A 26,578-nucleotide genomic window follows, 5' to 3' on the forward strand; every position below is an offset into this window, starting at 1 on the left:
AGTCTGAAACTCAAATGCCTTCTTGATAATACTTGAGAAATCAATTTACAAGTATAAAACACAAAGTCTTTAAGATTGTAAATTTCTGCAGAGTTTTCTTGCTTGCCAAAAAGATCCATATTACATAAAGCACCCTTCAATATATATAGAAGAGGGGCTAAGAGCAAAAAGTGGGAGAAGTCCAACTAAGACTTATTCCACAACTAACTATAACTAACTATGATTTATTCCAAATTACAGTCCTATTGTATTTCAACTTGTAATTTGTTTACATGTAATTACAAGTAACAAGAATACAAATAAAGTGATTACTTGCAATTACAACTTTTGAAATTACATGTAATTTGTCAAAACTAAATTACAAATGCATAATTGAAAATAATCCAAATGTCCGAGACACAACTCTGTTTACATCATCCTTTGTCTAAGAGGTCTTCATGCTGCTACAAGATGTTGGCACTTGAAGTAATCAAGATCAATGAAGGTATTTGTCCAGGAACGTCAACTTGCATCATTTGACCATGAATGGGAATGGCAGTGACCTCATGAAGATCAACCACTAAACTTGAAGATAATTAACATTCTTTGTTGTTCACTGTGACAATGAAAGTCGCTGCTTTTTACCACATAGCACTACTATAATGCATTGTAACAATGCATTCCTCTGCTGCATTACTCCTTTATTTGTCAAGTCCTCTCTACTTCATGGTTCATGATATTTTGACCCTCTTTGTGAATATGACAGAGTATTCTTTTCATTTACATCACTATTGTCATCAACAAATGACAACACTAGCTTTTGCTCACTATCTTTACATGCATTGAGACCCGAATGCAAGTAACCATGCTTGCACAAAAAGGCACCAACTTGCAATCGGGGTTTTGAAACCCAAATGCAAGTGTCAAGGGTTATAAAAATATAATACAATGGTGACTTACAAATAAATGGCAAGGATAAGCTTGTAATCGGGTCTTGGGGACCTGATTGCAAGTAAGCATGTTGTAAGATAAATGTAAGCTTGCAATTGGGTGTCCAAGACCCAATTGCAAGTGTACAAGATGATCACTGACAGGTGGTAAGAACAAGCTTGCAATCAGGTCTTAGGAACCCGATTGCAAGTAAGCGTGCTTGCAATATGAAAAATGGCTGGAGAAAAAGACTTGAGAGGGTGATACAAACTTGCATTCATCACTCAAAAGATAGGTGACTTGGCCAAGACACTTTGCAATCAGGGTTTTGTGGACCAATTACAAGTGAAAGGTTTAAACTTGCAGTGCAAATGAAAGTCAGTACTTGAAAACAAAAACGCCTTTAAGAGGATACCACAATAACACGGGAAGACAAATCGGGCCTCAAGAAGCCCCATACAAGTGCATGTGCAATGCTTACATCCTTCTTGTAATACAACAAATACTTGTAATCAGGTTTTAAACCCCCAATTACAAGTCCATATTTGACATAATAAAAACAATGAACCAACTTGTAATCGGGCCTTAAAGACCCGATTACAAGTGCGTGCATTTACTTGCAATGATATTTGAAAGTTCCTACTACTTGCAAAGACCAACTCAAAACCCGAAATTGCACAAAAAGCTAGGAAAATGAAAGCAAAAATCAACCAAAACTTGGACAACGATGACAAACACACCCGCTAATGATTTGACATTAACAAATACGAGTTTTGAACCTCCTAAAACATGCCTTAGAGAAGAAAAATACGAATTTTGAGTAAAAATTTGTAGGGGTTGTCTATTTTTTGAAAATTCAAAAATTGAGACAACAGAGTATTTGTTCTTATCATTTGCTACACTATGTGTTTATGAGGAGTTCCAAGATAACCTTATTGAGAAAAATGCACATAAGAAAGATGCCTTACTAGATATTAATGTTAAGTCTCAGCTTGTTAAAATTTTTAGATCAACAACTTATGAAGGTCCAAATTAATCATAAATGAGCATTAAGAAAATAGTGTGAAGATGGTTCAATTGTTGCAGCTTATGAGTCAAATGCAAGGAGCCAAAGGGTGTCACTTCTTATTTGAGTATGGTGATGGAGTAATCCAAAACTCATGTAAGCAATCTTATACCATTTTAGTTGGTTTCCAAAGTAACTCTTGGAGTAAGAATGCAATCATCAAAACTTAGGGTGCATTCCACTATCATGATATACAATGACATGGAAGATCAATATCACACACTTGAGTCAATCTATTTGTGCTCAAAGCATACAGGAGGGTACTACACAAGAAGTTTTGAAAAGAATTGAGAAGGTAACTAATTCATTTCATGAAATTATTATTTCATGATTTCTCACAAAAATTTCCCATAGGGTGTGAAGCTTCAGGAAAGAGAGTTGTTGTGATTACAATGCAAAGATGGAAACCAAATAAAATTGAAAGCATGAAGTTCAAATATTCAAAAGAGAGCTTCTCCAGGTATGATCAAACGTATTCTATCATATATAATTTGAGAGGATTCAAAAATCATTTGGTTTACTATAGATATGTGATAGAAATAGTGAACTGAATTCTTTCTTGGCTCAGTATGATGGGAGTGATGAGTCACAAAAATGGGAAATAGGAAATGTGGTTGTTATTGTAATTTTCATTATGTTATCTACTTTGCATTCTTCTACCATTCTTAGAGATTGGAGTCTTCCCACCATGGTAGATTATGCCAATGATACATTTGCCACTTACACTTTAGATGGAATTGTAAAAGGTGACTATGTGCCAATGGATGATTTCAAAGAGCACATCATCTTCCATCAGAGAAAGTTGTTTGCAATTTGGTATCTAGAGTTTTGCGGTGTGAATATTGCTGTTGTAGGGTACTAATTGTTGTTCCTCTACTATACTCCTGCTGTTCTAGATCAGTCCATGAAACTGAAATTAACATCTCTCATATTGAGGTAAAGTTTGGGTCTATTAGTATGCATTTCAGCAATGTGTATTTCAACATTATGGGGGTAAATGTAATAATTATTTCCAAAATGAGTATTTTTTGTTATGGAGGATGCATTGACTGTTATAACAGTCCATTATGCTATAAAAATCATATTTATATCATTATAAAAAGTTTCAGGAGTTACTAGTTTAAACTGTTTCATGTTAGTGCATATACACAATTGGAAGAACAAGTTGAAAAAGGGATGTTATTGATGGAAAAGGATATGGAGCGTACTAAATACCATAAGGTGGCATGGATAAACTGGTTATATCTTGAAGACTGCTACAACAATGTCACTCAATTCAGGTCCGCAACTCCAAGATTTACTAAAGTGCTCGGAAGGAAGTTGGATAAAGTTACAATTGGAGAGTTTACAGAAGTTTTTCAGGAGAATGTAGATCAACTTGGGAATTAAAGAAAAGGCAACATTCTCCTACATATCAAAGAACACGCAATAGATTGTGTTGACGTGGCTAAAATCGTATCGCTACAACCCTATCCAGCCAACGCAAAATAGAATGTTCTTGCTGAGTATCCTATCCTCTCTTGTATAAGGAAGCCTTAATGCTGTTTTTAATTGATCAATGGGGACGACCTCAAGGTTCCAAATGTCAGTTCTTGAAGACAGGATAGCTCAACGGTCTGATGTGTTTTGTTGGGAGCACAAGGGGCCTTACGTTTGCAACAAGCTAGTCTGCATCCTAAGATGCTGTGGAAAAATAAATGCAAAAGAGAAGGGTTAAGAGACCTAAAATTAACAAGACTGGTATGCGGGTAGACAAATTCAACATAACCAATCCTTGCTTGTCTAGAATAACTCACAACCTCACAAGAACAGTGCAATCTTCAAGGGGACTTAGAAGATTTTCAAACTGCAAGTGCATGCCTAAGCATCCAATTCTAGCACAACTCAAATGGACACCTACAATTGAACTAAACACAATTTTAAAGGCTCAGGCTAACCATACAAAGAGATACACAATCAGCATATTCCAAATGGTATGAACCCGAATCTATCAAATACCTGCATACCAAAAGGATCTATCTAAACCTGCTAAAAGAAACCATGCAAACAGAATAAAGCCAAGATGATAAACATCGAATCAATGTCCATATATCGATTTCAGCTGCCAATACAACAATTTCTGCAGCAATTCTACTCTATTACTAAAACTAACCTTCTACAAAAGTCTAACTGTCTCTAACCAGAATCTAACAATCTAACCCTTTACAAGAGAAAGGCCTCTGCCTATTATAAATTTTACAAATTTGAACCAGAGGCCAAGATTGACTGCATCCAAGGGCTGCAATCTGCCCTCTAGAACCTAGCAGCTTTAACCCATGCCTATTCAATTCTCAGTGATCCTCCCAACCACTCTCCTCGGCTACCGACCACTATTTGACATCAGTTCAGGTCTATCCAATAGTTGGAAATAACTGACCTGTGCCCCTTTGTTTTGAATACATTAGGTAGGGCCCACAAGCAGTCATCTTTTTACAATAAACAATTTCAATTTTTAGACTGATTTTCTGGAATTTCTTCCAGCAATGTACTTCTGAGAATGCATATTTGTAGCATTTTGCATGCTCTTTGTCTTCGGTCTGGCAGGTGGACTTCAATTCTGATTTAGCGGTGGCGCACTTCCTCATGCTTGGTTGCTTCGACCTTGCGCTCTGTAGCGCGTTAATCGCAATCAAGTCTCCAATTTGCCTCTCAGGTTTTCTCCCGGCCTTTTCAGTGACATCTTTGACCTACAAACAATCAATTTTGACTTGAATTAATCACTTTGAAAAATTAAATAAATTAATTTAACAAACATTAAATTTAACTTTATATCCCTTGTTGAAGAAAACTCGGCTTTGTGAGTGAAAATGTGAAACTAATTTTTAAAAAAACTCCCCCTTAAAAATTTCGTCCCTATTAAAACAAATGCAGAAGCATATGGATTTCAAAGAATTGATTGAATAACAGAATGAGCAAGATGCTCATAAATAGTACAGGAGTATTTACAAGAATAGCAAGTTTCTAATAAGAAACTGCTGATAAGATCGTAGAAGATCTTACTAAAAAAGAATATACACTATTGAGCATTAATACTAAAATTAACAATATTTTAATATTCTAATACCCTCCCTTAATGCTCAATCTATTAACTACACCTATAGACCCCCTGAATTTTACAAATTTATCAGGACCAAGGGGCTTGGTGAAGATGTCTGCTGGCTGCTTCGAGGTAGGAACATACAGCAACTGAATGGATCCGTCTTCAACCAGCTGTCGAATATAGTGACAATGAGTTTCCACATGCTTGGTTCTTTCATGGAAGACTGGATTCTTGGCGAGTTTGAGCACTCCCTGATTATCACAAAACAAGGGAGTAGGACCTGCCTGGGAGGCATGCATATCCGCAAGCATTCGTCGAAGCCAAACCGCCTCACAAGATGCCTTAACTACTCCCCGATACTCTACTTCTGTCGAGGAGAGAGCCACTACCTGCTGCTTCTTACTAGTCCATGTGACAGCACCAGATCCCAAACTAAACACATGCCCTGTTGTAGACTTACGGTCATCAACCGAACCTACCGAGTCAGAATCTGTGTAGCCACTGAGTATAGGATCAGAACTCCGAGTGTACAGAAGTCCATAATCAAGAGTGCCACTCACATAACGCAGCACACGCTTCGCTGCTATCCAATGATCAGCCTTGGGAGCTGTCATGAAGCGTGAAATGTAGCTCACTGCAAAACTGATGTCAGGTCTAGTGGCAGTAAGATAGATGAGACTGCCCACTAGTTGCCTAAACAAAGATTCATCCACAACTGGTTAAGATGACTGAGCTGAAAGTTTGAGCCCGGGTTCCATAGGAGTAGAGGCAGGTTTGCAATCCTGCATTCTGAACCTGTCCACAAGACTTCTAGCATACTTGGACTGAGAGAGAAAGATACTGTTCTCAGTCTACCAAACTTCAACTCCTAAGTAGTAATGTAGAAGTCCCAAATCTGTCATATCAAAGGTGCGGCACAAATCCTATTTGATCCCAGTGATCAAATGTGTTGAACTGCCAGTAATGATTAAGTCATCCACATAGACAACCACAAACAGAACATCATTACTAGTATGCTTGATATACAAGTTTGCATCAAATGGACTCCGCTGAAAACCATGATCTGTCAGGTACTTATCAATTTTCATGTACCAAGCCCGAGGAGCTTGTTTCAGACCATAGAGTGCTTTGACTAGTCTACAGACCTTTTGTTCTTGACCAGCAACCTTGAATCCTGGGGGTTGCGTCATGTAGACTTCTTCCTATAAGTCACCATTCAAAAAAGCACTCTTGACGTCCATCTGATGGACTTTCCAACTGAACTGGGCTGCCAAGGCAAGAACGAGCCGTATGGTACTCATTTTGGCTGTAGGAGCAAAAGTCTCCTCGTAGTCAATGCCTTCTTTCTGTGAGAACTCACGAGCAACAAGACGAGCCTTCTACTTGTCTAGGGTTCCATCAGCTTTGTATTTTACTTTGTACACCCATTTGCAGCTAATGGGCTTCTTCCCTGAAGGAAGATCAGAAAGGGCCCAAGTGTGATTCTTCTAAAGACTCTGGAACTCAACTTCCATAGCCTGTTCCCACTCAGGTATACCTTTAGCCTCTGAATATGTCTGAGGCTCAAAAACACTGTGTATGTTAGCCATGAGAGCAAAATTGACTGTATGCTGCTGTTTGCTCTTATTACGGGAGGTTCTACCCTCAATGAGCTCAGTATCCCTGAGATCACCAATGGTCTTGGCCCACCATTTAGGCCAGAGAGTAGAAGTGCTAACATCTGGAGGAGCTGGAAGAGGCTCAGGATCAGGAACAGGAGCAGCAAGAGGAGGATTATTCTCCGGAGGGAACTCAGGTAGTGCATCATCGAAAATAGATTTTGCATCATCCCTCCCATCAGGCGACCCTAATGGGATAAGAACATTGTGAGGTTGATCCTCAGAACACGGCTCAGAAGAAGGGAACTGAAAGAATCCTTTGTCTTCATCAAATACAACATCACGACTGAAGATAAGACGTTCAGTGTCTATATCGATCAGTCTGTAGGCCTTATGGTGATCACTGTAACCTGTCATCATGAGTTTCTGACTTTTGGAATCCAACTTGGAGCACTTAGCATCTGGAATCCAAACATAGGCAACAGAGCCAAAAACCTTCAGGTGGCTGATCTTAGGCTTCCGACCAAACCAAACCTCTTCTGGAGTCTTCCCCTTAACAGCCTGAGTAGGGGAACGGTTAAGGAGATAGACAGCAGTAAACACTGCTTCAGCCCAATACTTATTCGGAACACTCCTGTGTTGTAACATAGAGCGAGCCATCTCAACAACTGTACGATTGCGACACTCGACAACACTGTTTTGCTGAGGAGTGTAGGGTGTAGTCAATTGGCGTTTGATGCCATGGGTATCACAGAAGTTGGAGAATGCAGAAGAACAAAATTCCCCCCTGTTATCTGTCCTAAGAGTAATGATGCTATATCCAGACTCTTTTTCAACAAAGGACTTATACTTCTGAAAGATACTAAATACATCTGATTTGAGTTTAAGAAAGTACACCCACATCTTTCTACTGAAATCATCTACAATAAGCAAAAAGTATTTGCAACCAGTAACAGAAGATGTATTCATAGGACCACAAATATCAGCATGAAGTAATTGAAGTACCTTAGATGCGCGCCAAGACTTTCCATGTGTGAATGAAGTCCGATGCTGTTTGCCAGCTTGACAGGCGCCACATACTCCAAGATGCTGAGTCTGAATATCAGGTAACCCTGAAACAAGTCCCTCCCGAGATAGCTGAGAGAGATACTGAATGTTGAGATGTCCATATCTCTGATGCCACAAAGTGCTGAGAGGAGAAACACGAGTTGCCAGAGCTATTTCAAGAGAATCACCAGTGTCAAGAAGCCTATATAGGCCATGATCCTCTAGACCAACAGCAACAGTAAGACGAGTCTCCAGATCAATGATGGAACACTTGTGAGCACTGAACACCACATCTAGCTGAGGAGAATTCCTCATAATCTGACTGACAGAGAGCAGATTAAGTTCCATACCAGGAACATAGTACACATTCAGGAAAATGAGAGTCCTGCCACCAGACTGTATCTGAACAATGCCTCTGCCAACAATTGTATACTCCTCACCTCCGCCAAATACAACGAAATCACTGAAAGATGAGAAGTCTGTAAACCAGTCACGCCGATGAGAAAAGTGACATGATGCACCAGAGTCGATGTACCAAGCAGAAGACCTGGCATGATCTAAAGACCTCTTAGCCATAAAGGCATAAAAGGCAGACTCCTTCTGCTCGGAATGTTCAGCAACATGCACCTTCTGGTGTGACCCTCCCTACTTCTTTTGTTCAGAAGCGAGCCTCTGACAGCAATCTTTCTTCATATGGTCGTACTTGTGACAGTAATTGCACTGCACATTCTTCTTCTTAGCACCATCCTGTGTCTGAGAAGAGCCTTTCTGCTGAGAAGACTGAGAGGACTGAAATTTGCCTTTATCCTTGTGAAAGGATTGGGCTGTGAAGATTTTCCGAGGAGGCTGGCGTAGTACCACTACCAAACTGTTGTTTCCAACGATCCTGCTGTAGAAGTTTGGTGCACAATTCTAAAAACTTCAGATCAACATTAGTGGAAATAATATTGAGGGTCTCAATGAAGTGTTCATACGATTTCGGAAGACTTTTCAGAGTGATTACTACCATGTCTTCTTCCTCCATAGTCTGACCAATAGCTTCGAGCTGATCTCGAATGTCCCTAATCCTCGTGAGGTGTTCCTGTAAGGACATACGTTCGTCCATCATAATGGAGAACAGCTGATTCTTTAGAAAGAATGCTCGGCTCTTGTCGGATGTCTCATGCAATTCCTTCAGATGCTTCCAAATGTCGGACGCTGTCTTGCCGGAAGGAATCTGCGGTAACTAATCATCAGTCACTGAGAGTTTGAGAAGCAAAACTGCCTCCTGATTGCATTCATCAAACTTATCTTGATCTGCACCAGGTGTACCAAGACTGAGCTCTTTTCCCAAAACAAGCTGGTCAAGACGCCTATATTCAAAAATGGTCAACATATGCTATTTCCAGATGTTGTAATTGTGGCCATTAAAGCGTTGACTGCCTTCTAACATCAGATTGGTGAGAGAAGCCATTTGCACGTTTACCAATGTACTGAAAGATGAGAGAAAACCCAGAAGGAATCTGAAAACCAAATTCAAATCCGTTGGCTCGAAAATCGAGGCATGGAAAACGATGCACCCAGAAAAATCGAGCAACTACCCAAATTAGGTTTTGAAAAACCCACCAAGAATCTGCAAGATAAATTTATTTTCGATAAAAACTTGAAGGTAAACACCTTAATCGAAAAAACAGAGGGTCGTGGAAGCCATGATATGCTCAGAAAATTTGACGCGCAGAAAAAAAGAAGGCTGCAAATCGCGACGAGGTTGCAAGTTGCGTCGCCGAGGGTGCAGGTCGCGTCAGTCGTGACGCGTCTGCAGGTTGCGTCGCGCCAAGGTTGCAGGTCACGTCGCGCCGAGGTTGTAGGTCACGCAGGTGGCGCGACTAGTCTTGCAGGTCGTGCACAGAGCCACGATCGCCGCCAAACAGAAGACAGGTGCGAAAACTCGCGTGACACACACAGACAACACGCGAACTTGCAAAGAGGAAGTCGCACGAAGCAAATACAAGCCGAAGAATAGACGCGAAAATTCGATGTTTTTTTTGTTTTTTCTGAACTACCAAACAACCTCAGGTAGAGGGAAAAAATCCTCAAAACAGCCCACGAAGACACATCTCGCCGAACGCCAAAACCCTAAAGCTCTGATACCATAAAACAAATGCAGAAGCATATGGATTTCAAAGAATTGATTGAATAACAGAATGAGCAAGATGCTCATAAATAGTATAGGAGTATTTACAAGAATAGCAAGTTTCTAATAAGAAACTGCTGATAAGATCGTAGAAGATCTTACTAAAAAAGAGTATACACTATTGAGCATTAATACTAAAATTAACAATATTTTAATATTCTAATACCTATATCCTTTCACTTATTTTCACAACTAAGGGAGAAATTCGGCCTATTGAGCCTTAATGCACGACTTTGTTCCTGTTTTGCCTTAAGCCTCCAAATTTCAGGCTAAATGGCCAAATTGCGAGATTTTACTTGACTTAAGTTTTTTGCCCTATGTCTTCAAGTTCGAGATTATGAGCTGAAATGCGCGACTTTCTTCTTTGTTATAATGCCCTCTTATGGCAATTTTGGGCTCTAAGACCACTTTGAGAGCTTGCGTTGCTTTCTAACTTCAGGTTGAATGTGCGATATTTCTTTTTTATCCAATTTCGGCCAAAATGGACAAAGAGTGCGATATGTTCTTTTAGAATTTTCGGCCTACATACCGATTTTGAAGCTTTTACTTGCTCTTTTCACCTTTTCGAGACATTTGTGTGATTTTACTCTTTTTCGCCCTTTTGGAACCCTTGGCGCGAATAGGTCTTGAAGATTTTTGGCCTACTAAGGCAAATTGCGAACTTCAGCGAAATGAAGGATTTGGCAAACTTGTCCTCTTTTTTCGACGAGTTTGGCCGAATTGCGAACTTAACTCTTTAAGGCAACCCTCCTCTTTGCAATAGTAAACTCGGCCTTTAGACTGGAATGTGCGATTTTGATATGAATGCCTCCCCTTTGCAAGACTTACAAATTGACGACTTTTCATTTTGACGCCCCCTTCCGAATTTCGGTCTTTTAAAGGAAATACGTGATTTTTCCTTTCTCTTGCAAAATATGTAAAATAGTCGACTTTCAGAATTTCAGGTGTTCTGGCCAAAATGCTTGATTTGGTTTTTTTCACATTTTCGGCCCTATAGCCCCTTTTGCACGAATTTTGGCTCAAGAACCCTAATCGCAATTCTCATTTTTGTGATTTTCAGCCTAATGAGGCAAAATGCACGATTTTGCTTTCATCGGGGTTTTGCTCAGTGATTTTAGGGGAAAACATGCGAGTTTGTCTTAGACGATTTCAAGCGCCCTCTTCTATATACCAAAACTTGAGAGTTTTAGTGAGAATGGACGACTTCTCACTCGACCTATCTACTTTGCAAATTCGGGATTTCTACCGCAATCATGCAACCTCTATTTGAATCTCCCCCTCACGTAGGCAGACCAAAGACAATATGGTGGGTCCCCTGTGAAGCAAGGTGTGTGTACAAAATGCACAACAGGTTGGTTTTCTTAATTGCTTGATTAAGGTAAAGGATGGAAAGGTTCAATAATGCATCGGACTACAGATTTCCTTCAGAATTGCGCTTGTGATTTTGTGAGTATTATACATTTCTTTGATATGCATTCTCAAGAGAGTAAATTGTTTTTCGACAAGGTGGTTAAATTACATGACATGTACAAGAATGACATGGATGATTGAGAAAGTAGACTTTGCAGTGTTCTTTGGCAGGAAATGCATAATTTAAATGGTATAGAATCCAGATTATATGTGCAGTGAAGTGTGACTCATCACAGCAACAAAATTTCTTGAGCATTATGATTTGCAATTGCTTAAGGGCAAGCAATTTTGGGAGGGGAGACTTCTCATGTCACCTTTCAAATAAATTTAATTTGAATAAATTAATAGCGCATTCTTATTTCCTGAGCTAATGAGAAATTTATAAGAAAATTACTATTCAATATTTTTAATATGTTTTTGGGAATCATGGACATAATATTTAATTGGAAACAATTAAATATTAAATTTTTATTTTTTTGGCACTAGAAGGGGAGCTTTGAATTTGGATGAGATTCTTTTGTAAGTGGTAGGAGCTATTTTTAGATGATTTATGTCAGCTATGATGGGAATCTATGACTAGGAGTTATGGCAGGTTGCATGCAGCCAACAATTGAAAGTAGTGGGTTAATTTGGCATGCAAGTTATGTGGGAATTTCAAATATATTTTTAACTTGTCATTTTCACTCCAAAAAAGGGCATCGCGTTTTAGGAAATTTTAAATAATATGCTTGCAACTTTCAAGGGATTATTATGTGATTTCAACTTTGCATATTTTACTGTTTGAGCACTTATGCTTGACAATTTCTTTTGTGAATGAAACCCCATAGAAGTTGTGACCTGTGAACAAAAACCCATTGGTTGCAGGAATTAAAGAACGAAAACCCTTTGATTCAGGAGAGCAATTTCATCTAGAGATTGCATCAGAGCTTTATGGACTATGCAGTTTTCAGCTAGTTTCGTTGAGATGTGTCTATTTGCAGGTTTGCTGTTGCAATTGAGCTTCCAGTGTTTTGTTGGTATCTTGGACGTGGTAGAGAATGTTTTTGTTGTTATTTTGTTGTGCATGATCATTTTAAAGGCTGCAGCATTTAGTAGTTCTTTGGATTTCACTTTGGCAATGTAGAAGTGGAATTTGCAATGGGGTGTGTTGTACAGTTGTTGCAATGTGTGTTGTTGGCAGGGCGTTGTTGCAAGGACTATCTTAATAGTGAAATATTGCTAAATCTTTAAGAGAATTTCAATTTGTTTGGAGAAGTAAGTTCATGAAGGTTTGAAATTTATATATTGGTCTCAGTTTTGCTGTGCAATGTGTGCGTTGATATATTTTACTATAACAACAAAATAATTATTTTCAGACATTATATACTAAAATCTAGCAAGTAGGTTAAAAACAATTCATTATTTCCTAAAACTTAAGGTATTTTGAAATTTATTTCCAAAAAATCGGATTTATCACCATTTTTAATTCATTTATACTGATTTTTTCAATGAATTCATTGTTTTTTTGTATACACATTCTTTTTTTTATTTTAACCTTTTTGGGGAATAAAATGATTAAGTTATATTGAATTTATGCTGATTTAAACTAATCCATGTTGATTTATACTATGTTTAGGCTAAATTTATGATGATTTATAGTCATTTATGTTGAATTTAGGCTAATTTTTTTTGTATTTAAAAATTAAAATGTTGTACTTGTAGGTTAGATACAATGGCAAATAGAGATGCCTCTAAATCAAGCTCAAGCTTAGGCTCAATTTAATCCATGCCAGTTATAGGCATTCATCCCCCCTAGAGCTAGAGACCCTACTTGGAAACATGTTATATAGGGACCGACAACTAGGATAGCTGTTTGCATTAAATGCCATAACCATCTTGTATGAATTACTCTTCATGGTGCCAAGTCCTATACCAACACCACAGAAGAAATAAAACAAGATATGAATTGAAGATACAGCATTTGAAGGCATATAAGGCATAGAGGGCTCCCTTCGTGGCCCACACATACAAAGCACTTCGGCATCCACTTCATTTAGTAACATGTGTACACGCACTTCACATAACTTTTTTGTACCCAAATACCTACTAAGAGTACAATCGTCATTAAAAGGTATAGGAAGGTGCATTGAAAAGTAGATAAGGCACGTGCCAATTTTTGGTACTTCAACAACCTTCCCTTCAATGTGAGAAGCAATTCTCATTGAGAGAATTTGGTAATTGCATTGATAGTAGCAAAAAAAGGCTACAAGGCACCTTCTCAAAAAGACTCAAGTGAGATGTTGCTCATGGATGCAATTGAAGAGGCAAAGTTAGTTAAAGAACAGAAGCAATGGCGAAAATATAGTTGCACTATTCTTTTAGATAAGTGGATGATCGGAAACAACCACACCATTGTGAAATTTTTGGTAGCTTCAAATGTTGAAATAATTTTTTTGAAGTCAATTGATGCCTTTGACAAAGTAAAAAATGCAAAAACATTGAGTGTAATGTTACAGGAAATTCTCTTGGAGGTGGGCATAGAGACTGTACTTCAAATCATAACTGACAATGCAGCAACATATGTGGTGGCTAAGAGATTGCTTGAAGAGAGGCATCGGTCTCTCTTTTGAACCCCTTGTGCAGCACATTGTCTTGACCTTCTTTTGGAGGAAATAACCAAAATCCATTAGGTGTGATGGTTTGTAGATGGCACAAGAAGCATAAAAAAAATATTTATAATCACCCTTAAGTTCTTAGTTTCATTAAGGATCATAACAAAGGGAAAGAGTTGGGGTGATCACAAGGTTTGCAACGATTTTCCTAATGTTGCAAAGCATTATTGGTCGTTGACTTTCTTGAAACAAATGTTTGTGATTCAAGCATGAGTAGACTCATCATATTCAAAGAAGCTTGATGGAGAGAGGGTTGCAAGGATAGTCTTTGATAATCTTTTTGCACAAAGAACTACAAAGATCATGAAGGTAATTTCAAACATCAATTTGAAATTTGAATTGAATGTTTTATTTTGTTTAATTTTAGTCACATTATAAATTTGTAATTTTAATCTTTTTGTATTTGTAAATTGTAGGTGTTGGAGCCCTTGGCTAGAGTTCTTTGTTTGGCAGATGGGGATCAAAACTCAATTGGATACATTTATGAGGCCATGGATAGGGTCAGAGAGTCCATTTGATACTATTACAAGGGCGCAACCTTAAATTTGATCCTATTAGGGAGATCATTGATCAAAGGTGGAACAATCCAGTCCACTAACCCATCCATGCAACAAGATAATTCCTCAACCCCAATTCTTTCTATTCAAAGAGCTTCTCAGATCCTACTGGAGAGGTTTTGGAGGGCCTCACGACATGCATTCCAAGAATAACATCCCAAGCTGAGGTCAGAGACCTCACTAATCAAGAATTGCACAATTATAGGTGTGGTAGGGGTAAGCTCTTTTCTTTGGAAATAGTTATATTAAGAAGAACCACTTAGTCACCAAGTAACAAAAATGAGAGTCTTAACATCATATGCATCTTCCAAATCACAATTTTCAAATTTACAACTATTGATAATTTGATAAAATATGGTTTGCTTACTAACTTTTTAATTTTTTTATCTATAGATTCTTGGTGGATAGATTGAGGTGCAAATACGCAAATCTTCAAAGATTAGCACTCTGTATTTTGTGCCAACCTTGTACTGCATCCAATTGCGAGCACAATTGGAATTTGTTTGAGGTTGTCCACATGAAGAAGAGGAACACATTAACTCAAAAACACCTCAATGACCTTGTCTTTGTGCAATTGTGAACAACCTTCAGCTTTGCTCAAGAAGGGTAGAGAACAAATTAGAGGAGCTCATTGATTTGGATGACACCAATCCTTATAGCAATTAGATAGGGGGGGCAAAGCAACCCCCTTTATTTAGTAAAGATGAGATTCTTGATTTTGAGAGGCAGGCAATGGAGGATGTGGCTGTCGTAGAAGCTATAGCACTGGATGATATCAATGAGGGAAAGGAGTCATTGCCATGTACTAGCAGGATGGAGGTTGAGCCACAGCCACAAGCACAACCTTCTATGTCAAGCGAGCAGTCATAGCCAACTACAAGGATTAGAACCTCAACCTCTCCCCAAGTTTTCACTAGATTAGGGAAGAGCAAGATGTAAAATGTATTTTGTAATATGTAATTTCTGAATTATGATTATAATTTTCAAAGGAAATCATCATAAATTCATAATAGTTGTCAACTATCTATTGTACCACGATTCTACATGATTATGCGATTTTATACTCAATTTGTATTCATATTAATGAAATTTTATAGAAAACACTTTTGCACTCATTTATGGACTCAAATTTTAGAAACAAAAAAGTGTTTCAAAAGAATATGCAATTTTATACTCAATTTGTACTCATATTAATGAAATTTTATAGAAAACACTTTTGCACTCATTTAAGGACTCAAATTTTACAAACAAAAAAGTGTTTCAAAAGAAAAAGCAATTTTTTAAGTTGTTTTGTTTTTGGTGAGTTTTTCCGAGTCATAAATTATGGGTCTACCAACTATTAGAATAATATTGGTATATCTTAATTAATGGTCAATATTGTATATTTACTGTATTTTTAGTTTCTTTAGAATGTTTCTAATTCTGGTTTCAATGAACGATTGTACCGTTAAGGAAACATTGTCTCTTGTAATTGCTATATGAACTCTTGTTCATTTTGTAAATAACAATGCATTTTACCAAATCTTCATGGTATCAGAGCTGGAAAACAAAATTTGTTTTTTTCTAAAAATTTTGAAATAAAAAAAAAACTTTCTAGTTGGGCGTTTGGCCTGCAAAATTTATTTTTTTTCGCAACCTCCACTATGATATGCACATCTAAGTCTCTGCAAACCGTTTAAAGGTTCAGTGCCATTTTTTTTTTTGTTGTTCCTTGGATCGGATTTTTTTTCTGTGCAATCTCAATTCATAGTGCACCTTCTTTTGTTCTTCCTGCCTACATCGTGTTCATGTTTTGATGCTATTTAAAATCGTGACGACTTCTGGCCTACACGCGACAAAATCCCAGCCTGTGTGCGACGGTGTTTTTGCCTGTGTTTGTCTTCTTCGGCTCTCACGCGGCTCGATAGCCTTGTGTTCCTACAGCTTGCAACGACTTTGTCTTCTTTTTTTTTTGCGATGGGATTACCTTTGTTGCTCACAAAGACTATGGGCATTTTGTTTTGTTTTTCTGCATCGTGAGGGCATTTTCTTTTGATCTGCAACTAGGGTTTCAAGAAGACTCTGTTTCTGCTCTACTCCGACTGCTAGGTTTTCCTACAGAATGCATGATGCCCTAGATGCAAAATTATTCGCATTTTTTGTTGCAACTAAGGGATTTGGATTCTACACAATTTTTTAAAATTGTGGATTCATGTTGAGGGATTCCACAGACTCTAACTCTGAAGTTGTGGAGTCTCCTCAACATGTTATTGCACCACCCGACTTTCCTCAAGAGAATCTTGAGTAGCATCCTAATGACTTTGTTATTTACATTCCTGGTGATGTTACACCTATTTTAGATGTTGGAACTTCTACTCTCTAGCCTAAGTGGTGGGCCAAGACTATTGGTGATCTTCATGACGATGAGCTCATTGAGGGTAGATCGTCTAGAAACAAGAGCAAACAACTGCATACACTTAATTTTGCTCTCATGGCCAACATTCATAAGGTTTGAGTCTCAGACATATGCAAAGGCTAAAGGTATACCTCAGTGGGAACAGGCTATGGAAGCTGAACACTGCTGAAAATAAAATAGGCGGCTATTGATACATGTGAAATTTATTAATGAATTTTTAATTACAATTTTTTTGATTTAATTGAAAGTTGGATGAATAAAAAGTGATGGACTACAATTTCTTCTGAAGAACAACACTTGGGTCCTCTCTAATCTTCCACCTAGGAAAAAGCCCATTGGTTGCAAATAGGTGTACAAAGTTAAGTGTAAGGCTGATGGAACCCTTGATAAGTACAAGGCACGATTAATTGCTCGGGGGTTCTCACAAAAAGAGGGCATTAACTATGAGGAGACTTTTGCTCCTACAACCAAAATGAATACAATTCGGCTTGTCCTTGCCATGTCAGCCCAGGTTGGTTGGAAAGTCCATCAAATGGACGTCAAGAGTGCATTCCTCAATGGCGAGTTGCAAGAAGAACTCTATATGACACAGCCTCTAGGATTCAAGGTTGCCGGTAAAGAACACCAGGTATACAGACTGGTGAAAGCACTATATGGCTTGAAACAGGCTCCTTGGGCTTGGTACATAAAAATTGATAAGTACCTCAGCGATCAAGGCTCTCAGAGGAGTCCTTCTGATTCCAATCTATATGTCAAAACTACTGGTGGTGATATTGTTTTGCTTGTCATCTATGTTGATTATCTGATTATCACTGATAGTCTAGCACTTTTGATTGAGCAGATCAAACAGAGTTTGTGCCAATCCTTTGACGTGACAGACTTGGGATTTCTGCATTACTGCTTAAGTGTTGAGGTTTGGCAAACTAATGGCCTATCTTTATCTCTCAATTGAAATATGTTAGGAGTCTGCTTGATAAGTTTCAGATGCAGGATCACAAAGCTGCCTCTACACCTATGGAAAGAAGGTTGAAGTTGTTAGCCAATTCAGATTCACCAGTGGTGGATGAATCCTTATTCAAGCAACTAGTGGGAAGTCTCATCTACCTCACCGCCACTAGACCTGATATCAATTATGCAGTGAACTACATCTCCCGCTTCCTGACAGCTCCTAAAGTTAAACACTAGGTTGCAGTGAAGCGTGTGTTGAGATATGTGAAGGGCACTTCTGACTTTGGCATTTTGTATGGCATAAGAAAAAATCCTAGACCTCTTAGTTTCACAGACTCAGATTGGGCAGGTTCTGTTGACGATAGGAAGTCAACATCTGGGTATGTCTTTAGTGCAGGAACAAGTGTCATCACGTGGACCAGCAAGAAGTAGCAGGCAGTAGCTCTTTCCTCAATCGAAGCAGAATATCGAGGAACTATTAAAGCAACTTGTGAGGCAGCTTGACTTTGAAGGATGCTTTTTAACATGCAAATGTCTCAAGCAAGGCCTTCACCCCTCTACTGTGACAATCAAGGGAATCTCAAACTTGCCAAAAATTCAGTCTTCTATGAAAGAACAAAGCATGTTGAGCTTCATTGTCATTTCATCAGACAGCTTGTTGAGGACGGATCAATTCAATTGCAGTATGTTCCAATTGAGGATCAGACTGCAAACATCCTCACCAGGTCTTTGAGCCCGGGCAAGTTTGTAAATTTTGGGGGCAACTTGGTGTAGTTGACAGATTGACCATTAACGGAGGGTATTAGAATAATATTTGTATATATTAATTAATGGTCAATATTGTATATTTATTGTATTTTTTTGTTTCTTTAAAATGTTTCTAATTCTGGTTTCAATGAAAGATTATTTCGTTAAGGAAACATCATCTCTAGTAATTGCTATAAGAACTCTTGTTCATTTTGTAAGTAACAATGCATTTTACCAAATCTTCACCAGCTATGTTCTTGACAAGCTCAATTGGTTGCAAAAGGATCTCACAAAGAGAAGGCATTGACTAGGAGGACAACTTTGCTTCTAAAGCAAAGATGAGCACCATTCGATTGGGTCCTAGCCATGGCAGCTCAAATGGCTTGACTATCCATCAAATGGGCATAAAAAGTGCCCTCCTCAACGATGATTTGGAGGAAGAAATCTACAAGTCTCAAACATAGGGTTTTTAGGTTGCAAGGAAGGAGCATCTTGTATGAAGACTGAAGAAAATTTTATGTGGTCTGAAGTAGGCACCCGAGATGTGGTACATCAAAATTGAGACATATTTGGTTGAACAAGGATTCCAATAGAGTCCTTCGGATCCAAATCTATACATCAAAAGCATAGGTAATGATATCATTATGCTAATAGTTTATGTAGATGACATCATTATTACAGGTAACGAAGCACATGCAATTGAAAGGATCAAATCAAATGAGTACAACTTTTGACATGATTGATTTAGGCCTCTTACATTACTACCTATGTGTAGAAGTTTGGCAAAAAAGTGGCAACATTTTTGTTTCACAATCTAGATATGCTCAGAGTTTGCTTGACAAATTTAGAATGATAAACTGCAAAACCTTGTCAAGACATATTAGAAAGGACTGAAACTTTCAATCAAAACTGACTCCCAAACAGTTAATGAGTGTGCATATGGACAACTTGTGGGGATCTTAATTTATCTTACAGCCACTAAACCAAATTTGAACTATGCTATGAGTTTCATTTCTAGATTCATGACAACACCCAAAGCAGAACATTGGACTACAGCAAAGAGGGTGTTGAGATCCTAAGCTGGTTATGTTTACAAATTTAGATTGGGAAGGTTCTATTGATGACAGGAAGTCCACTTTTAGTTAGGTTTTCAACCTTGCATTAAGTGTAGTCACTTGGACTAGCAAGAAACAATAGGCAATAACTCTATCCTCAACAAAAGAAGATAATGGAGGAGCAATAAAAGCAGCATGTGAAGCAATATGGCTTAGAAGGATGCTTTCAAATGTGAAAATGCTTAAAGCAAAGTCTTCACTCTTGTTCTATGACAATCAAGAGGTGTTAAAACTTGCCAAGAATCCAATCTTCCACAAGTGTACCGCACATGTGGAGCTTCATTGTCATTTTATTAGACAACTTGTAGATGGATCAATTATGTTGCAATATTGTCCTTCCAATAATCAAACTACAAACAATCTTACCAAGTCTTTGAGTTCTGACAAATTTGTAAAATTTTAAGATAAGCTTGGTGTAGTTAGTAGATTGACCATTAAGAGAGGGTGTTAAAGTAATGTTTTTTTAGAATGGTCAATTAGCTTTTAGGATAAAGTTTAGGAAAAAAAAAAACTTTATTAGTTGTAGGTCTTATCCTCTTAGTTGTTGCTCTTATCCTATTTAGATAAAGCAATTTTAATCTTATTTAAGGCCAATTTTGTTCCTTTGCTTGGTACCGAATATCTTGGTGATCATCTTGTGTTTAATTTCATAATAGAGATTAGAAATTACTTCTTAAACACCCACTTTACTCGCCAACAACTAAACAAGAAATCTTGCTCTACTCAATTCCTTGCAATCTCATATTTACTTAACTTTAGATGTCATTTCTACAAATCCAAACAACACAGATGGTAGTGCTATTGAAAAAGAATGAAAAGGCAATAGCTATGGTTTACGTACAGATTTTAAGTACAATAAACCCTCGGAAATAGGAATTACCTCTTGAACATCCACTTTACTCACCTAAAACTCAATAAGAGATCCTGCTCTGCTAAATTTCCTGCAATCTCATATTTACTTAACCGGTCCAAATTTTATATATTAAAAATAAAACCAATCACAACTCAGTTTAGTTTAGATTATGTGTATTTGAGATTGCATGAGATCTCTTTAAACCTGAGTTACCAGGTTCTCCTCTGGACCCCCTTGGTTCGCGTTCTGGTCCAAACTAGCTCGTGATTTTGGGCCTGGTTCGACTGGGTTCGACCAGGGTTCTTAAAACCCAAAGGTGGTTCATCCTGGGTCGAACCCAAGCGAACCCAGGTCAAACCAAAGAGAACCACAGAGAACCCAAAGTGAACCCGGGTGTCAAGGCGGCCCAAAGTGATTTTTTATGCCAAATTAAAAAAAAATTTCAATTCCGCCTAGGTGGTTCATCCTCTTTTTGCTGTTTGTACAAAATTTTCCTAAGTTACCAATTCGGCTTCGAAGAACCTGGTATGCCAATACGGCAAAATTTTGAAAAGGGGTTTGGGTTCGTTAGTACAAAAACATGTAAATTTTATATATATATAGATACATATATTTTGATATTTGTGAAGCCTATAAGCATGAATTAAAATTTGCATGTCACCTAGCATCATATAAACAACAGAACAAACATAAGTTTGTAATCATAGCATCATGATGATACCATAATAGCATCATATATATCAAGTTTAATATCAAAATGACAAAATATTCAAGTATCATTGTTTCAACTTTCAACAATATAAAGTTTAATCATCAAATGGATCATCTAATTCATCCTCCTCCTCATTGACATTGACATTAGATGAGCCAATGCCACTTTTAGAGGTGAAATGAGTGAATATAATGTTTTAGAAGTCACTTTTAGGGTATAGGTTTCACTTTTTAGCAGGCGGAATTCAAAAAAAAATATTTGCATATAATTTGCTTTTTTGGGCTGCCCGGGTTTGACTGGGTTCGACTAGGTTCGCTTGGGTTCGACCCAGGTTCGACTGGTTCGACCTGGGTTCGCTTGGGTTCAACCCAGGTTCAACTGGGTTTGACCCAGGTTCGCTTGGGTTCGACCAAGGACGAACCACCTCTGGGTTTCTCGAACACTGGTCGAACCCAGTCCGAACTGGACCCGAACCAAGACCGGTACCAAGGGGGTCCAAGGGCGAACCCAGTAACTTAGAATTTTTCCATCAGTCATGTGTATCTACACATGGCACACATGCGATAATTCCTCAACTTTCACCAATGGCAGCACCTATTCCACATACTTAAACCTAGTTATGAACGATTTGTATCTTAATGCACCTAAAAATTCAGGGTTTAACACTTCTTCCCATGGCCAATCTCCCACTAAGGTCTACGGTCTGCTCCAGTGCACTGGAACTATATCAGTAGATAGATGCTCAAAATGTGTAGTGGAAGCAAATAAAACCCTTCACGACCTTTGCCCCAACGACATAAGTGGGAAAATATGGTTGGATGATTGTTTCATGCACTATCACAATTCTAATTTCATTTCAAGACTAGATACTAAAAGAATTCTCTTGGTGAACACAATGGATATTACTAAAAGTAGAGATGCTTTCGAGAACAAAACCAGCAGCCTTCTGTCAAATCTATCTGAGAAAGCTTACATCCCTGCAAATAAGCGTTTCACTGCTAGAATAGCCAAATATAATGCTAGTAGAACATTATATGGTTTAGTTCAGTGTTGGAGAGATATATCAGTACAAGATTGCAGAACATGTTTGGCTAGAGAAAGAGCAAATCTAAGCAATTGTTGTTCTACAAAACAAGGAGCCCAGTTTCTGAGTGTGAGCTGTAGGGCAAGATATGAGATATACCCAATTGAAACCTACTATTGAGATAGGGATACTTGAATATTTTGTCATTTTGATATTAAACTTGATGTATATGATGCTATTATGGTATGATCATGATGCTATGATTACAATTTTATGTTTGTTTTGTTGTTTATATGATGCTATGTGACATGCTAATCTTAATTCATGCTTATAGGCTGCACAAATATTAATATATATATAAAATTTACATGTTTTTGTACTAACGAACCCAAACCCCTTTTCAAAATTTTGCCGTACCAATTCTTCGAACCCGAACCGGCAAGCTAGCTTTAAACCAAAATAGAGTGTATTTACTTGTTTAGAAGATTGTTTTCACAACCATTTAGTTAAAACGTAAAATCTTCAAGCATTGTTTGGCTTTCATGATTTAACATTTTCTATCGGAGGTCATAATTACAAATGTTTGTGCAACTATAAAAATGATTCAGGAAAATGTTTCTACTGTAATATATTGAGAAAACTTAAAACTCTAATTTATGCTATGAAGTTGAGCCTAATTGCATAGCATGGAAAATTAATAGGAAGCAACTCTCTAAGAGGTTTTGCCTACTTTTCTATTCCTATTCAATCATAATGAAGGCAATATTTAGGCAAGAACATTCAAACCAAGGGAAGATGCAAAGGATATGCAAGAGCTCTTCAATGGCAAAACATAGTTAGAAATATAATCTTCACTCAAGAATAAGATGAGATAAGCCTATTTTGGAAACCTGCGACCAGATCAGACAACAATGTAGATATAACTCATGAAATACATCCAATTCTAGGGTTGAGAGATATATATATCAATCTACACAATAAATCTCAATGATTACATGGAAGCTCAAACATAGAGAGGGTTGTGTTGGGAGACATGATGAGGTGCCCCAAGTATCCTCTAACCTAGGCCCAACAACAGGACCTTATCCTCTATGGTCTCATGTGGTCCTTAACCAATCTTCCTCAACCATCATCATGAGGTGGTGTACCTAGTGAGGGCTTTACACTATTCCCCTCCATCATGTTAACCTCTCACCTCTTATGATTGATTCACTTCAACAATTGATCAATGTGGAGATAGTAGGGGAGTTGCAACAGGGTGCCCTGACCCTCAACCCTAGGCCAAAGGTCAAGACCTTATCCTCCTTGGCCTCATGTGGTCCTTAACTGATGGTCCTTAACCATCATCATGAGGTGGCCTCATGTGGTCCTTAACCATCACCATGAGGTGGCCTCCTAGTCCTTAACCATCTTTACGAGGTGCCATACCTAGTGAGGAATCTTTCACCGTTCCACCTCCTTGCACTCCCTTCCTTCCTTCCACATGATCAATAAGCATATGGATATTTAGATTCAAGCATATTTCTAAAGTAATCTAATATATTATAACAGATCGCCTTGCTATAGATATGATTGCATTTGCTGATGCAGATGTAATTCTGGTTTGATTACTGCCATAATCCTTAAATTCTGCTCACAAGCCTGCTATATATCTGCTCATAAGTCCGCTATAATGTTCTTCAACTCTTTCATAGGGATTGATGCACCACCTTTCATGAGAATTGAATCACCACTTTTCATTGCTGCCTTTGAGAATAATATATTATTCTCCAAACTAATCTCCCTTGGACCCCTTCCTCAAATGAACCTTCTTCCCTTTTATCTCCCAATGTGAGGGAGAGGTTGCACCTCTTGATCATGTATGCCTTTTAGCAAGAGACACAACCTTTCACAATTAGCACCCTTTTGAAATAGTGCAGCCACTTCCTTATCTACTTCCCTTTCCTTTTCTTCTTCCATTAATCTTTCCTTGATTTAAATGCTCCTTTCCTTATTCCTTTCTCTCTCCTCTCCCTCTCAAATGAGGTTCTCTTCTCCCTTTTATATCTCATGTTTGAGGGAGACACAACTTTTCATTTCATGTCTTTTGAGCATTCATTAACTTAATCAAATTTTAATTATATTTAATTATATTCTTTTATATTTTAAATTGAGTTTTATTTGTATTCTTTTGTATTTTAATTTTCTTATTATTATTTATTATTAAATGATATTACACAGCGGGGACATTGTAGCTGGCTTTCTCTCTTTATTATTCTGAAATCAGTTATAAAGTTTGATGCTCCCTTCAATGGATCCATTGATCTTCTTCTTGGTTCCATCCTCCTTCAAATGATGTCTCCTTCACTTTATACCCTTCATGGAGAAAAAAAGTCACATCCCTTGGTTATGTAAAGATACATCTGTTTGGCAACAATTGCTGCCCTTTCACTTCTTATTTAATCTTCATCTATCTCTCACTTCTCAAAATCTGCTCTAGACCTCCTCTAATTCCACTTTATTCCCCTCCATTCCATTTGCTCCTTCTTCCCCTTTATATCTTCCAATGTATCTTCCAATGTGAGGGAGAGGTCACACCTCTTCATCATGTCTACCTTTTGGCAAGAGTCACAACCTTTCACAATTAGCACCCTTTGAAACAGTACAACACTTCATAATTTCTACCCTTTTGAAAAAGTCACTTCCCTATTTACTTCCCATTCCTTTCGTCTTCCCTTAATCCTTCCTTGAGTCACAAGTTTTCATTTCATGCCTTTTGACCATTCATTAAACTTAACTAAATTTTAATCATTTAATTTTATTGCTTTATATTTTTTTATTTTTTTTTTCTTTTATATTTTAATTTTATTATTGCATTTATTATTAAATCCTATTTCAAAATGGTCACATTACATTGAGGTTGAAGAATTTTAAGGAATAGATATGCTGCATAATAGAGGCACAAGTCTTGCATGGATTGAAAGATACAGATATTCTATGTTGTAGCGGCATAAGTCCTGTATGAATTTGACAGGCAGATACACTACATTGTATAGGTGTAATTTCTGCACAAGTCTGACGCAATAAATACCTTATATCCTGCATAAATTTGACGGAAGCTCTACCCTGAATTGTAGACGTGCAAGTACTGTATAAATTTGACAGAGTGGACACCTATTATTGTAGGGGTGCAAATTCTGTGTAAATTTGACAGAATAGATACACTCGGTAATGGAGGTGCAAGTCATATGTGCATTTGATAGCATAGATACCCTCTGTTTTAGCACCTCGACCTGCGTTTTCGAGCAAAGCAGCAATTTATAACCAAATTAATAAAAATCCATACAGCCTCATAAGTCCCGACTTATCATGTTTGAATATTTGTTTCAGAAAAGGAAACTAACTAGTACTTTATCACTTGGGCAAGGTGACCTAGGTTGACCAGTAGAGAAAGAGAGTTGTCGCACATAAAATCCAGGTAAATTGAGAGCTCCAAATGCCTTGAGCGGAGAGGGTAGTGTGATTTCACAAAAGGCCAAAAAAATACAGTCATCGAAACACATATAATTTCAAATCAAGTATGAAATGCACACCTTTGATGCTTCTGAAACAGAGGCCATCGTACGCCAGTGATCGGATTCGACAATCTGATGCTGAAGTCTTCCTGTGGATGTGGGGTTGCTTAGCCGAATTGATGCTCGTGCATTGAATTGCTTTGCATTTTTAATGAATTGGGTAGGTAAATTAACAGAGGGTTTCTTGAAAATGAGAGGAGAGCAAAAGCAAATATGAGAGTAGGTGGTACATCTACTCCTCCAATACATGCTGGAAGCCATTGTTTTTTCACTTTCCCACCTTAGGGGGCACGTATGGAAAATATGAACTAAAAGTTGCGCTATCAGCCCAACCTAGAATTAGGAACAGTGAAAAACTATTTTTGTTTTTGTTTTTTTTGGATCAAGCTTATCTTGTATTTTGGAACACAGCTCCGTAAAAACTAAATGGTTTTAAGGACATCTTAGACCTATAACCACTGTGATGAAAAAAAGCCTTAGTTTATTGTCATTAAAAATACAAGGTTTCTACTGAATATTGTTTTGAGTATTGAAGGTTTAATTGGTATTTGTGGGATTTGATATATGTGTGATTTGAGTTATTAGTATTTGTTCTTAGATTAGTACTATTGCAATAGATTGCATCTAATTTTTATTAACTCATTATTATTCAATTGTCTTTTCATCAATTATATCAATAAATTTTTTGTTTGGATGTTTATTTTTTTATTTTTAAATAGTTAGATGCACGATTTTTAAGT

At 37.6% G+C, this 26,578-nt stretch overlaps 1 protein-coding gene across 2 annotated transcripts in view; it reads right to left on the minus strand.

Annotated features, from left to right (window-relative positions):
• LOC131061849 (glutamyl-tRNA reductase-binding protein, chloroplastic) overlaps positions 1–26,328 on the minus strand; it is a 161,186-nt gene extending 134,858 nt beyond the window's left edge. Inside the window, exon 1 of one of the 2 annotated variants that reach the window (XM_057995713.2) lies at positions 25,857–26,328. In XM_057995713.2, the coding sequence (XP_057851696.2) occupies positions 25,857–26,099 (243 nt within the window). In that variant the 5' untranslated portion in view covers positions 26,100–26,328. The remainder of the gene's footprint in view (positions 1–25,856) is intronic. The other variant, XM_057995712.2, reaches the window with a different exon arrangement.
• Positions 26,329–26,578: the final 250 nt, after the last annotated feature.

This window comes from Cryptomeria japonica, chromosome 4 (genome assembly GCF_030272615.1).
Source record: "Cryptomeria japonica chromosome 4, Sugi_1.0, whole genome shotgun sequence".
Lineage (NCBI taxonomy): Eukaryota > Viridiplantae > Streptophyta > Pinopsida > Cupressales > Cupressaceae > Cryptomeria > Cryptomeria japonica.